Source organism: Girardinichthys multiradiatus, chromosome 15, assembly GCF_021462225.1.
Source record: "Girardinichthys multiradiatus isolate DD_20200921_A chromosome 15, DD_fGirMul_XY1, whole genome shotgun sequence".
Classification (NCBI taxonomy): Eukaryota; Metazoa; Chordata; class Actinopteri; order Cyprinodontiformes; family Goodeidae; genus Girardinichthys; species Girardinichthys multiradiatus.
In genome coordinates, this window is record NC_061808.1 from 38,662,252 (window position 1) to 38,676,841 (window position 14,590).

The following is a 14,590-nucleotide window of genomic DNA, read 5'->3' on the forward strand; positions in this document are numbered from 1 at the left end:
GGGAATCCATCTGGGCCTGGAGCCTTTTTGTTGGGCATGCTTGTGAGAGCTTCTTGGATTTTGGCTACAGTCAGTGGTACATCCAGGGCCGTCGCTTGATTATCTGATAATTTAGGAAGTGTTACTTTATCCAGACATTGATTAATGTCGTTATCTGATGGGTCTATCTGTTGTGAGTATAAAGCTTGGAAGAAATCTATGAAAGTGCTATTTATTCTTTCAGGATTATAAACTGTATTCCCTGTTGAGACTTTAACAGCAATTATAGTTGTTTTTTCTTTCTTTATTTTTAACTGGTTAGCTAAAAAGCTACCTGATTTATTGCAATGTTCAAAGTTTTCTATTCGAAGTCTTTGCACTAAGAATTGGGTTTTCTTTGTCAATAATTTCATTTAATTCTAGTTTGGCTTTACGTAGTTTACTCAGCATTTCCTCTTCCTGGGAAGTGTAGAATATAAACTATCTATGTGTGTAACTGGAAGTGCAGATATAGGGGAGTGAAAACTTAGGGAGTGAAGCATAGGGGGGTCAAGCTTAGGGAGTGAAGCATAAAAACTGCAAAGTCATAAATTAGTGAATGACAAGGGAGAAAGAGTAGAGAGAGGGCAAGGTCGTAAATAGATGGAGGATGGGGGAGACAGGGAAAAGATGAGCTTGCCAGAAGGGAACAACCAGAAGTACTCCTTATTTGGACCTAAGGAAATGTTATGCTATATACATGAGTGACATGATATATGTATATGTTGAACACAGCCTCGAGACTGAATAAAACGAGCTGAGAAGCGAAGAGAGGGCAGAGTTGGACTCATAGGTTTTCACTGGAGTCTATCTCTCTCACTCTGCGCAGAGGTGAACTCAAAGTTGATTGTACTTTGTGTTTATTTCACTCTTTTGAAACCTGTACCCAAATCAACGGAAGCAGAGACGGCTTCGACAATTGAGGGCTCGTCCGGGATTTGGAACAGGCGAAAAATTGGGATCACTGACGAGGACCAAAAGACATCACACACAGGCTAGCCAAAAACTACAGAAAAGGTAAGCAGAACCTGTTTAATCAAACTCTGCTTTTGGATTTTCGATAGGCTAAATTAATATTGTGTCTGATGTCTAAGTAAGTCTGAAGTCTGCCAAAACTTAAGAAAAAGAGTGTTATAAATGTTGACTAGGATTTACACTGGTGAATAGGATGTTGTTTTAAGAGAATTACAAGACTTAGTGGTGGTATTGTGTGGAAAAATATAGTAATTTCTCGAACGTGGCGGTTCAGAGTAAGCCTCGACGGAGGACTACTGTTAGCTGGGTTGGAGGCCCGAGGAGAGTGAGAAACCTCACATTCTACAGAAAAGTAAATACACTAAGATCAGGCAAAACACTTGGGTGTGAATGCCGTGTTTTACGTGAGTTCTGCCTCAGTAAAACCGGATTACAGACGTAATAAAAGCACAAGCACATAGTCTGAGAATAAGTCCTGTGAAGTGATAAAATAAATTAACTGTGAGCTGAAACATAGGAATTCAGCAAGTGCAGTGTCTCAGGCTCCTCAATTTCCTGGAAATAGAGAAACAGCAGGACAGTGGCATCAGGCCCCGGTCCCATATCAGGGTCATGCTGGTCGTTTTGGGGGACGGGGAGGGCTAAGAGCAAGGGGATTCCAGAGAGGACCACAGAGGAGACTGGGTAATGCTGATGTGTGTTATTACTGCAATGAGCCTGGACACTGGGCCCAGATTGCCCCCATAAGAATGGTTCACCCGGAGGGTATGGGTGTTATGGTCCCGCCATGGCTCCTCCGGCCCGTCCATACAGAGGCAGAGGTGGCCCAGCACGCGGTGCATACGGACCACAACTCCAATTACCGGCCTGGGACGAGCCTAGTCTCTGGCCTGGGCACCACTGAAGGTCCTGTAGAATATAAACTATTTATGTGTGTAATATAAACCATCTATGTGTGTAACTGGCATGTGTACATAGAGCAGAGGGGGTCAAGCTTAGGGAGTGAAGCATAGAGTCCAAAGTCATAAATTAGTGAAGGACAAGGAATCACCGATGGGGGAGAAGAAGACAGGGGAGAACAGGGCTCACAGAGGGCAAGGTCATAAATTGGGGAAGGAGACAAGGCGGGAGCCAGACAGGACATGAGGTTATATTGTTGCTGGGGAGATATTTACAGACAGGATGATTGTGTATGTGTACTGCATAGCAGCGAGGGGTATATAAAGGTATTGTGGCCCCTCCAAAACGAACAACACACAGACGTTTCCAGGTACCCGTGTAAGTGTGATGTCCCCTCTCTGAATTCAGATTGGTTTTTTATAAACTTGTGGAAACGTACAACTGATCACTGACCGAGGATTGTCCTTTGCGTGCCAAATAAAAAGAGTCGGGGAGAGGTGAGGAGTAATGTAAGAGTTAACTGACGGCCAGTAAAGTTTTCCTACCTCAACAATTGGTGCCGTGACCCGGATTTGGCACTAACTAAAGGATAATTAATTGACTACGAGGTGGACGTCGTTCTACAACACCACAGGGTCGACCCAAAATAAAAGGTAAGGAGATCTATATTTATTCTCATTTTGCCTGCTAATAGTGTAGGTGGTGTTGTGGAATAGATATCTGTTTTCTCTTAAATTTACAGTCTCGATCAGTTTTGGGTAAAATATTTGTTGGTTGAAATAATGGCTTACGGTAAAGAAATGATATATTGCGTAAAAATATTTGTTGATTGAGACAAGATTCATTTTAGCTGAGATACTTGAATGTTGAGGCTGTAACATACTTTTCACCGAAGATACTTAAATGGTGACGGTGTTGAAGCAAATAAGTTCCGGATTTGGCAATCCAAACTCAGTCCTGACGAGGACTGGGGTATTTAGGCTGGGGTTAATAAGAGCCTCCCCGAGGGATTGGGATGCCTCAAAGTGGCCTCACCGAAGATACTTAAATGGTGACGGTGTTGAAGTAAATAAGTTCCAGATTTGGCAATCCAAACTCAGTCCTGACGAGGACTGGGGTATTTAGGCTGGGGTTAATAAGAGCCTCCCAGAGGGATTGGGACACCTCAAAGTGGCCAGGAATAGGACCCCAAGACCCTGAACTGGCAGGTGAGGGAAGACAGTTGAGATACTTAAATGGTGAAACTGTAATAATAAGATTAAGTAAAAGGAAGTGAAGTCCAGGGAGTCAACGGAGAGTTGATTCCTAGGTGTCAAACCGGGTTTAGCATCATAGCGGTTGGACCAGGAGAGATTGAAAAAGTCCCGCTGAGTGGAAGGGTTAAAAAATTAAAGGAAAAGGTGGGGATGATTGTGTTAAATGTGCTTTAACTTGGGAAGATAAGTTAGGTTTTTCACAGAGTGGAAGTTTGAGTGTAAATAAGTTAAATAGTTTAAAGAGTTTCAAGTAAAACAGTTGATGGATGGAGATGAGAAAAATAAGAAACATAAGAAAAAGATTAAAAAGCACAGAGTGCATCAATTAAGGTGTTAAAGAGTTAAAACTTTCCTGCAGGAGGTTTCGTTTGTCTTAAATATTGCGATCAGTCGGAAAAGAAAGGAGTATAGTGCATGTTATGGTGGACAACTGACTGACTGACAATATTTCTGTGTGTAAAGTTTTAACCTATATTAAACTTCTCATCTGCCTCTCACACACACACATACACACATGTATGGGATTTGAGTGCAACATCTGCGTTTTTGAGTCTGGACTTTAGAAACCTGCCCTTCATGGCTACTCCACCAGAGACGCTTCTTCAGCACGACCTGAAAGAAAGAGTCTGCCTGTTTGCTGCAAATGACAGTGTGAGTTTCCACCAGAACGAAACTCAGAAGTAGTCTGGCCCCACTGAGATGGACAACGATCCATGCTGCTGCAGAACCAGAAGAGCGATACACTGGATTTATATTGAAAGCACATCTTATGTGGGCAGAAGAGAAACAGGCCGGAGCAAAGTTGTTTTTCCCTCCTCAAGAAGTTAAAGTGGACAAAGAAGGATTGAATGTCTCACCAACAGACCTGAAAGGCCTGGGTTGTTTTTGTTTTGGACTGATAGAGGACTCTGTGCCGTGACAGTCTGACTCTGGAGCGATTAAGAAACTGAGGGGGGTAACGTACAAACACACACACATTTGCATAAATCTTTCCCTATTTTTTGCAACGAAGAACCCTTATTAACCGCTGCTAATGAGACACGCTTACTTGACGTTGACAGATAAAGCGGGTTAAAATATTATTTTAGGGTTAGAAAAGTATCTTCAAATGGGTGATAACTTAGCTCATTTGATACTTTCCAGTTAATTCTTTTAGAGAAGCAAGTTTGCTTTCGTCGTGGAATATTCAGGGTCAATTATTATAGTTATTAAAAGTTATTAATATGCAGAGGAAGTTACATCTCCAAAACTCAGCAGTAACCATGTGTTTTCTATGTTATTCTCAGGACAGATTTCATGAAGGAGCATTTTTAAAACCCATTGCATGTGTAACACCTGATGGGGTCTCTTTCAGCCATTGTTGTCAGAGTTTGTATCCCTTAAATCTAATGGTTAGAAACTTCATTAAAACAGGCTTAGTTCTCCTGCAGATGGTCTTCATACAGTCTCTGACACAGTACATACAATGGGGTGCAGTTTTTGTCCGCAAGTGCTAACTGACGCTTGTGGAAAGTACAAATTCATTGTTTTTCACAGAAGCTGCTGGGAAGAGGTTATATTAATTTTTTCCTTCCCTCTTCTGATTCATGCAGCGTGTTGATTTACACTGTACCTTATATCAGATCCTGACAAAAACTATTAAAGGCTTGGTTCTGCAGTTTCTTCCCTTTGGGGAAGGAAAGGAAACTTAATCAGTTCTGTGCTGCACAGAAATATTAAAACACTTGTTGTTTTCTAAGATATCACCAGCTAAAACTTTTAAAACTTTGAGAGTAATTGGTTTTGTTAAAAACATTTTCCTTGGTAAAACAAACCTTTAAAATGAGAATGGGAAAAATTGGGTTATTTTTGAAGGTCAAAAAGAATTTGATTGGACAGTGGTACCACACAAAAATTAAACTAATCTTATGTTCCATAAAATACTCTGCATAGAAAAGGCCTTCAGAACCGTGGAGTTATTTTCCATCACAGTACCAAGTTTTTTTAAAGCATGCTTTTTCTTTATTTTAAAACAGATCTGTATTTTTGTTTTGTTTTTGGCTTTTTAGCATAATGTTGTCTGAAGCTTCTTATGAACTGGGTTAGGAGCAAATATGATCTGAGGTAAATTAGGAGCTGTGAACTAATAATTTTTAAATCTGATTATTGTCCAAGCAGAAATAATACACTAACAGGTCTGGGAATATTTAGCTAATCCTCTCTTCAATCTGCAGAAAGTTAACATCATTGTTCATTTTAGGAAAAGAAAATAAATAAAAGCTCTCTCAATACTAAAGAGGATGGTCGGCTCAAACTCCAGTCTCCTTGTTTGATTTCTTAGGGTTTAAAGATTAAAAGAATAACTAGGAATACAAAGGTACACAAGGTAATTTCAGATTACTAAGAGATAAAATATTGGAACATTTATCAGCATTTTGGATTATTAAAGAGGGGTTCTAGTAATAATTTTCTCCCCAACTCTCAAAATTTAAATAGCCAAATTAAGGAAATTAATGTCTTCCCTTTGACACACTATGTGGAAAAAAAGTCCAGTTTGGAGTCAAGCTTCTTATCTTAATTTCTGATTAAGTCAAACACTGCAGTTTTTGTTTTGTTTGGGTAGACCATAAAAATGTCAATGCCGGCTTAAAGTACTTCTTTGCATTTAACCTTAGCAGAGAAATTCTTGAATGCAGCTGCGATCAAATTGAGCAAAACAAAAAGAGAATTATGACAATAACTCTCAGGATTGTAGTTATTATTATTACTGAGATACAGTACAATGAATTGGCAAAAGGTTTCAGCATCAGTTAATTTGGATTCATTTAAGAGAAAACTGTTGCTGTGCTTCTAAATACTTTGAGATCTCTTTGGACTATGTGCACTCATCTTAAAAAGGATCCTGAAGATTGTCATAACAAAATTGATCAATTACAGCATTAAAAGATATGGCTGAGAAAACATATTTTGGAAAGATATTGTTAAAAATGTCTTTGAATTCTTGAAGCTTCAAATTTGGCCATTTGTCTGTCTTTGATGTTTTGTCTTTGTTTTGTTGGAATGAATGTTTGTTTATATGTTGCATGACACAATAATCCATGTTTAGTATAATGTTTCTAAATCCAAGATTGATTAAAACTTTGAGTTTTCAGGAGAGTTAAGAAGCAGCTTGTTTCTGAGGTAGGTGCATGTTAACAGTTTTGCAGTTTAAGGTTCACTAAGATGGGTTGGAATGAAGAAACTGTGGGTCCGCCCATAGGCCCAGAGGTTAGTTCTGCCTGACTCCGCCCACCTACCAGGTTGGTTCATGCCTTTGCTGTCATGGTAACGCTCAGCACCTCCCTTCCTGAGTTTTAACACTGTTTAAGAGACAATAGAATCAAAAGGCTTGTAGTGATTATTCCCTTAAAAACATATTTTTTGTATAATAATTAAGGATGTAGCATAACATTTAGATTTATGTGTTTTACTATTAAAAGGTTAATGAAATAGTTTAAACTGGTTTGAAGAATTAGTTTTGCATACAGAATCATTGGTGATTTATTAGATTGAAAGTTTTCCCTGGTGCCATTAAGCTAACTGACAGTTCAAGATATGCCAAAAGTAAGGAATATATTTTTGATAAAGAATCAGAGTTATGATTTCATACTTGACAGGAATTATTTATTAGATTTAATTTGTAGAGTGTATGCATCAGAATTACATTAGATTTACATTAATCTAAAACTTATCTTCATGCAAGACAAATCAGGAAGATGTGTGACTTATTTCTAAGTGAAATATTGATGAACTGTATAACGACTGAAGTTTGTGTTTTGTTATTAATGGAACTGAGTTACAGTTAAAAACATCTGGATTTTATTTCTGTTGTTTTCATTAAATTTATAGAGACACATAGTTATGTCAGAATTCATTTCTTTGGTTCTATGTAATATGATCTTGATTACTAGAACATTCTTGTTTAAACCTTTTGCTGGATTGTCGCAGGGGTTGGACCCTGCGCCAGAAGGGGGGGAGTGTCGGAATAAAGTAACATGGAGTTATTGCCAAGATCATTTTCTTCCACATCTTTGTGGGAAGATAGGATGTTGTTTTACTGTCAAAACCTGTCCACTGTGTTTTCTCAAGTTTCACAGACGGTAAAGGCTACATTACCAGAAACAGCCACTTCCACCCTCCAGTCCTTTATCCCTGGCGACTGGATTCTGCTCAGAGAGTCTAGGAGAAAACACTGGAAGCCACAGGCGCTGGAAAGGCCCATATCAGATTCTACTAGACACCCAGGAAAGCTGCAGGAAAGCTCCAGCTTCCCCAACTTCATCTGGCTTCCAGGACACAAGTCATTTTCCAACTGGACCATCCACGGCCTGAAAGGTGTGAGGACAGCGGACCACCACAAGACAAAGTACTGTAAGCTGATCACTGGCGAGTGATTGAAGAGGTGGTTGAAGAACACTGTTCTTACAAGGGCACAACAATCTCTTGCAACGTTATTTCAAAATCTACTTAAGGCCATCGCATTGCCTGAAAGTTAGAAATCATAAGGTCATTTGCCTCACTGCACACACACCACAGTGAGAGACACATAGGAAACATACAGGGAAGACCTCTACACATTGCACATAACCTTTATCTAGATGATGGACTGGCGATGTCTGCAACAGAGAGACAGTCAAACATGCGCCATGATGCTTATTCTCCTTAATTTCTTAACATTTGGTGGCTACTAGGCTCCTTTGCCTGGACAGCAAGGGTCAGCCAAATTCTTTTCTCCCACTTTGACAGCGAAACTGACTCTGAGAAGGAAATCTCGGATGCTTTTATCTAACTTTCATGTTTATTGCTTGATATCTATCATTATGGTACAAATTTGAAATGTGTTCATTTCCGCTGTTGTTATAATTTGTTTTCAGTACCAGAAGAAAGGAGTTGTAATGTAAATTCTTGTATTAAGTGCTCTAAGGTGTTCCAAAGTGTATGACCTTTAGGTTACCTCTCTTTCTTCAGAACATCTGTGTTAGAGGTGGAAGCTGTAAAAACCAGGAGCAGATGGGTCTGCTCATAGATAACGTTGTTACCCCTGACCCGAGGACGGTTCAGGGCCGTAAAGCACAAACTCTTTTAAGTTGAGATAACACTCACATACTCTTTAAATACTGTGTGTAAATGTTGACACCACACTGAACCCAAAGACAGAAGAAGAGGCATGATTGAGTTTCTCTCACTGGGAGTGGTGTAGCTTCCCTCCCACCCCAGAAGACACCGTTTGGCGAACATTTTATATTTTATATTACATTTTGATGTTTCTGTATCTTTTTCAGGTTATGATTGAACTTTGTGTGGATGAGGACTCAGAGTGTGAATTCATGGACGCATGATGAGATGGGTGCATTTTTTTAAATGATTTTCTCTTTTACAGGTAGTACAGTAATATTTCTACTTATTTCTACATATTTTTAGAAGTACATTTTAGATTGTGAACTCTTTTATGAGAGTTCAAAAGAGGGATTGTAGAATATAAACTATCTATGTGTGTAACTGGAAGGTGCAGATATAGGGGAGTGAAAACTTAGGGAGTGAAGCATAGGGGGGTCAAGCTTAGGGAGTGAAGCATAAAAACTGCAAAGTCATAAATTAGTGAATGACAAGGGAGAAAGAGTAGAGAGAGGGCAAGGTCGTAAATAGATGGAGAATGGGGGAGACAGGGAAAAGATGAGCTTGCCAGAAGGGAACAACCAGAAGTACTCCTTATTTGGACCTAAGGAAATGTTATGCTATATACATGAGTGACATGATATATGTATATGTTGAACACACCCTTGAGACTGAATAAAACGAGCTGAGAAGCGAAGAGAGGGCAGAGTTGGACTCATAGGTTTTCACTGGAGTCTGTCTCTCTCACTCTGCGCAGAGGCGAACTCAAAGTTGATTGTACTTTGTGTTTATTTCACTCTTTTGAAACCTGTACCCAAATCAACGGAAGCAGAGACGGCTTCGACAGAAGTTTCTAACAGTTTAATGGTTTCTTCTAATTCCTGAATATGTTTGTTTTCTTTTTTCTTCTTATGTGATGAGAATGACATTATTTTACCTCTCATCACTGCTTTCCCTGCCTCCCAGAGAACAGAAGATTTAATAAATTCTTCATCCTTAAGCAATGATGTATTAAACCACCAGTTTCTGCTTTGTGGGTTTTCTTTCTTATTTACTAGAGTTAGGGATACAGGAGCATGATCGCTGACAGCTATAGGGTGTATCTCAGTGTCTGAAATGTCAGTCAACAATGAGCTGCTAAGAAATAATACAGACGAGAGTAAGAGTGATGGACATGTGAGAAGAAAGTATATTCTCTGTGATTAGGGTGAAGAGATTGCCATGCATTGCAAAGTCCGTAATCACTTATATACTGCTCAACAATATTTATTGATAGGCAATTGCGCTGAGTCCCTGTTGTGCTCAGCCTGTCTAATTCTTCATTTAGACCAAAGTTGAGATCGCCCCCGAGAAGAAGTGAGACAGCCAAGTGTTTAGACAGTGCAGAAAAAAAAGAAGGGTAGAATGGGGGTTATCAACATTTGGGGCATATATACTGATAATACATATTTTTTGGTTATGTATAGATATTTTCATTATTATAATTCTACCCTCTGGATCTGTAACTGTGTCTTATACTGTAAAATTTAAATTTTCGTGAATTAAGATTACTACTCCCCTTTGCCTAGAATTATAGCAGGCAGAAAACAAATTAGAAAACTCAGATGATTTAAGATCATTTGCAGCTGTGGCAGATTTATGAATCTCTTGTTATAAGACAACGTCTCCCTGTAGTCTTAAAGCTGATAAAAATTTTTTTAACTTTTTCTCTCTGGTGCTGGCTCCATGTGACAAACCTTAGTGTACCCATAGTTGTGCGTGTGTCGCTAAAGTCGGACAGCGCATGTCACCACAGAAATGGATAGACCCAAGTGAAATCATGGTTAGTGCTTTGGGTTGCCTGATATGAAGTCCAGAAGCAGAGACATAGCAGATAAAAAGACACATTTAAGAAGGTGCTGGGGGTAAGAGGGGGTGAGAGATATAAGGCTATGTTAAGAAATATTTGTGTATATTAGAGTGTGCATGTTTTTATGTGACAGAAAGAAAAAAAAGTGACAGAGAGGAGAGTAAGGAGAGTAAATCGCTTATTACACAATAAATACATAAAAGTATTAAATTCCTTCATTTTAGGATTAGAATATTTTACATATACCATCTGAGAGGTACACCTCACCTTGATCAATGTTTTGAAAAATATGGGATTTGCCAGATTTATTAAGCAATATTTTGGGAAAATTGTTAAAAAGGTTTTTTTTTTTGCCACTATTGACGTCCCACTGGTGTTTACTGAACAGACTTACCATGTTCTTCATTGACACTGAGCAAAAGGCTCCAAGCAGGATGCGTAACATAGCCACATGATTGTAGCGAGCTGCCACATGCAGACAGGTATCCCCTGCCTGGTGAAAAAAAAACAGAAGCTGAGGATCAGCTGAATGTCAGCCCTCTTAACACTCCTAACTGAGGCAAAATAAACATGTCATTTTACAGCCTTGTTCATTAGCAGTTCCATTTATTTTCAACTTTTTAATTATTACTCTTACAATAGATCTGGTCGAGGACAGTAGAATAGTTATGTTCTGTGAACACTTCCCTACTTAATGGCCTGTTCTCTGATTTTTCCCATTTAAAGAGGTGGCTAAGAGAAATTAGCCTATGTGTCATGTCATTTAAAACAAGGAGTGAAGAATTTTTAATTAAACATCACCAAACACAAGAGATGTTCATAAGTAATTTTTTCCAAGTCTTAAATTGTTGAGGGACAAATCTGAGTAGTCTCAAGTCTACAAGGACTGAAAAAAACACTTTCTAATCAAATCCATAACATCTAGATCACCTAAACTACCATGTGAACATTTGATAATTATTTAAATAATTTTAACAATGGTCAATCTTTTAACATTTAATTTACCATCAAGAGATCTGCAGATTTATATTATTTTGAAAATTGATAATTTGGTTATATTTACCTCATTAGCATTAGCATTTATGCTCTCAGAAAAATAATAGAAAGACATTAAAACATCTTAATGTTGAATTTCCAAATTAATCAGTGATTTTTTTTTTAGTAATGTCCAAGTTAACAGCTGTTTATTCCTGTCTTCATATTATTCTTTACTAGATGTTGCACTAAATCTGGTTTGGAGGGTTTTCTTCTCCACTCTTTGAGCTTAATAATTTTCATAATAACGGAAAACTTTTATAAACCCACATCTAAAAACTTTGTTCTCATTTCTAAATAGTCAAGATGCTCAAATTTAAAGTATAAATTACAACATAATGAATGAAGCACAGTGTAGTAAGTAAAGAAATGAGTGTTAAATTTGTGAATAAAAAGAACAGGAGGTGCTTTTACTTTGACATTTTCAGCTGGAAATGTCCTCATCATTTCACATTAAAACATGTGCAGCAGCTCCAGTTTGTAGCTCACATACCGGCCTTTTACAACCTTTACTCCATGAGATAAAATCTCTTAACAAGACTCGAGTCTCAGACCAACAGTCCAATTCAAGTCTCAATTCTTCAGGGCACAAGTCTAAGTTGAGTCTCAAACTTGGTTGAGTGCCACACACTCTGATCACCTTGATCAAAAATGTACCAGGGGTGTCACTAAGCATGGACTTCGCTGGGGTGTAAAACACAGAGTGACAGCTCAACATTTTTATAAGTTACAGTGCGTGACTCAAAAACACACAACTTGCTTCAGATCCACGATGGATCACATACAACAAACACATGCAGAATTTGGATTCTTTGGATTCTTTGTGCATAATTGTGTGAATGCTGTAGATCCTGTTTCTCTTTATTCTTTATTATTCCGTCTTCTTCTTCTTCTTATCAGTGAGAATGCATTCATGCGTGAACACACACACACACACACACACACACACACACACAATCAGAACGAGGAAGAAACCTCTATCAGAACCAGGTCCAAAATTAATCAGAAAATGGAACAAATCTCCTTCAGAACCAGACCAGAACTTAATCAGAACCAGGAAGAACTCTCAATCAGAACCTGGTACAAATCTCCATCAGAACCAGTTCCATCAGAACCAGGTTCAAACTCCATCAGAACCAGGAAGAAAACTACCAGAACCACGTCCAAAATCCATCAGAACCTGGAAAAAATCTCCATTAAAATCAGACCCAAACTCCATCAGAACCAGAAACAAATCTCCATTTTTTTAGCATCTTCTGCTTCGTTCATTCTGCAGAATGCATTCTCACGTGCTGTTTCACTGAAACAGCCATTTTTTTAGTTATTATATTTTCCGTACGTTTTTCTGCACGTAACTAGTCCTACATTTTTCAACCGATTTCAACAATTTTGGTATCAAAACGTTCGGCTCGTTCTGGAAAATTATGCTATGACTTTTGGTAACTTCAGCTATTATAATTTTTGAAATATTCAGCTTGTTATGCCAATTTTTGTCCCATTGAAATGAATGGAGATTCAGCAAAATTCAGCAAAATTCAGCTAATTCAGCTTTGCGCTTTTTCACAGCTCACTACTTCTGCATACTTTCAGCTAGAAACACCATTCAACTTTTAAAATGTTCACAAGCCATGAAGCTATCTTCAAATGATTCAGCTTTTTGATATTTTTTACGGTTCTTCTACAATCGCGATTCAAATTTTAGGCAAGATTTTTGACGTTTTTGATTTTATAATGTAATCCTATGGCGGAATTCGTCAGTTGGTAGAGTGTATGCTCTAGGTTTTTGAATAACCTGAGAAAGAACGAACAAACCTCCTCACTCGCTCAATTTTCACTCTACTGGCACAAATTATGTATCAAAACGTAGGATGCTCTTTCGCGATTCACAAAATGTCACCCACATTGATGTGGGACTAACGGATTTCACGCAACACGCCCGGAAGCAATGCAAAGTCAACACACCCTCAATGGAAAACCTATAGGAATTTCAGAAAATCAGAGCAAAAAATCCTTTTCGAATCGCCGTCTCTCGTAAACCGTTCAAGTTAGAGACATGAGCTTTGCACCAATTCATCTTCAGACCTTGCTGACGCTCACAGTTAAAGAATTGTTTTGATAACTTTTATCGTTTTGTCATAAAATAGGTTTGTGTAGGAGTACCAAATCTGTCCTGCCCAAAATCGCTTAAAATTGAAAAATTTCACAATTATCCACTTTTCTACACTGTCATCTCTCCTACACGGGTTTATGTAGACACACGGAAATCTCCAGGATTGTTCACCAATACCTACGGTCCAAAAATTTGTTGGATATCTGTTATCGTTTTCTCGTGAAGTAGGTTTGTTTGAGACTGAAAAATTCACCTTCACTCGGGTTAAAAATGGTCAAAATGATCCACTTTTTCACAGGGTCACACCTCCCAGACAGATTTTTGTAGAACCTTGAGAAGCTCCATGATTGTTCAGCAAGGCCTGTTGATTCATACGGTGCATGAATCAAATCGATAGCCCTTCTAGTTTCCGTGTTATTAGACGTTGTTCGAGAGCATGTACAGGCATTTTTGTGTTTTTCTCCATTTTTCCCTTTCTTTTCACCTAGTGTTGTGCCTTCAATATTATATTTTCAAGAAAAACATGTTAACATTCTCATTCCCCTGTCCGTTATGAGAAAAAAGGTCCTAGAATAACGTCGATAGCTCTTACGGTTTCCGAGTTATGGGCGGGCGGTAGTTCGGGAGCATGACCCTCCATGTTAAAAGCCCAGGCCAGGGGGAGAAAATAGTGAGGTGCTGCATTAGAAATGCTGCAGGTGTCAAGTTACACTGACACTCTTTGCTGATTGGCTGATTCACTCCTCACTGTTCTATTTATAGCTCTGTGTATCTTCCACTGTATATGTCTGTATGTGACTCTGCCTTTCTTCTCTCCCTGTCTCCTACTCAGACACACACAAGAGCCCTGACACACACACACACACACACACACACACACACACACACAACCCTGTTTTACTGTCTTTGTGCGGAGTTTATATTGACTTCCATTCAATTTCATTCATTACTATGGCCTAAACCTGACCCGACCCCTAACCCTTTGACCTTCTTCATAGGAAGCAACTACATGGCGGCCATTTTGTGTCAAATACTTAAAAAGCATGTACTGCTGTTCAAACAGCTAGACAACAGTGATTAAATTTAAAAGGCAATTTTATAGAGTTTTGCATATAGGCTGTTTGCACATCAGAACCTGGAACGAGTCTCTATCAGAACCAGACACAGACTCCATCAGAACCAAGAGGTATTCTTCATCAGAACCAGTTAGGAACACCCCGTAAGAACCAGACCCAAACTCCATCAGAACCAGGACGAAATCACCATCAGAACCAGACCCAAACTTCATCAGAACCAGGAGGAATTCTCCATCAG

General features: G+C 38.7%; 1 protein-coding gene across 6 annotated transcripts in view; it reads right to left on the reverse strand.

Moving 5' to 3' along the window:
- Window positions 1-14,590, reverse strand: part of ankrd6b (ankyrin repeat domain 6b) — a 178,028-nt gene that overhangs the window by 68,541 nt on the left and 94,897 nt on the right. For all 6 annotated transcript variants that reach the window (XM_047388665.1, XM_047388666.1, XM_047388661.1 and 3 more), the window contains one exon: window positions 10,526-10,624. In XM_047388665.1, the coding sequence (XP_047244621.1) occupies window positions 10,526-10,624 (99 nt within the window). The remainder of the gene's footprint in view (window positions 1-10,525; window positions 10,625-14,590) is intronic.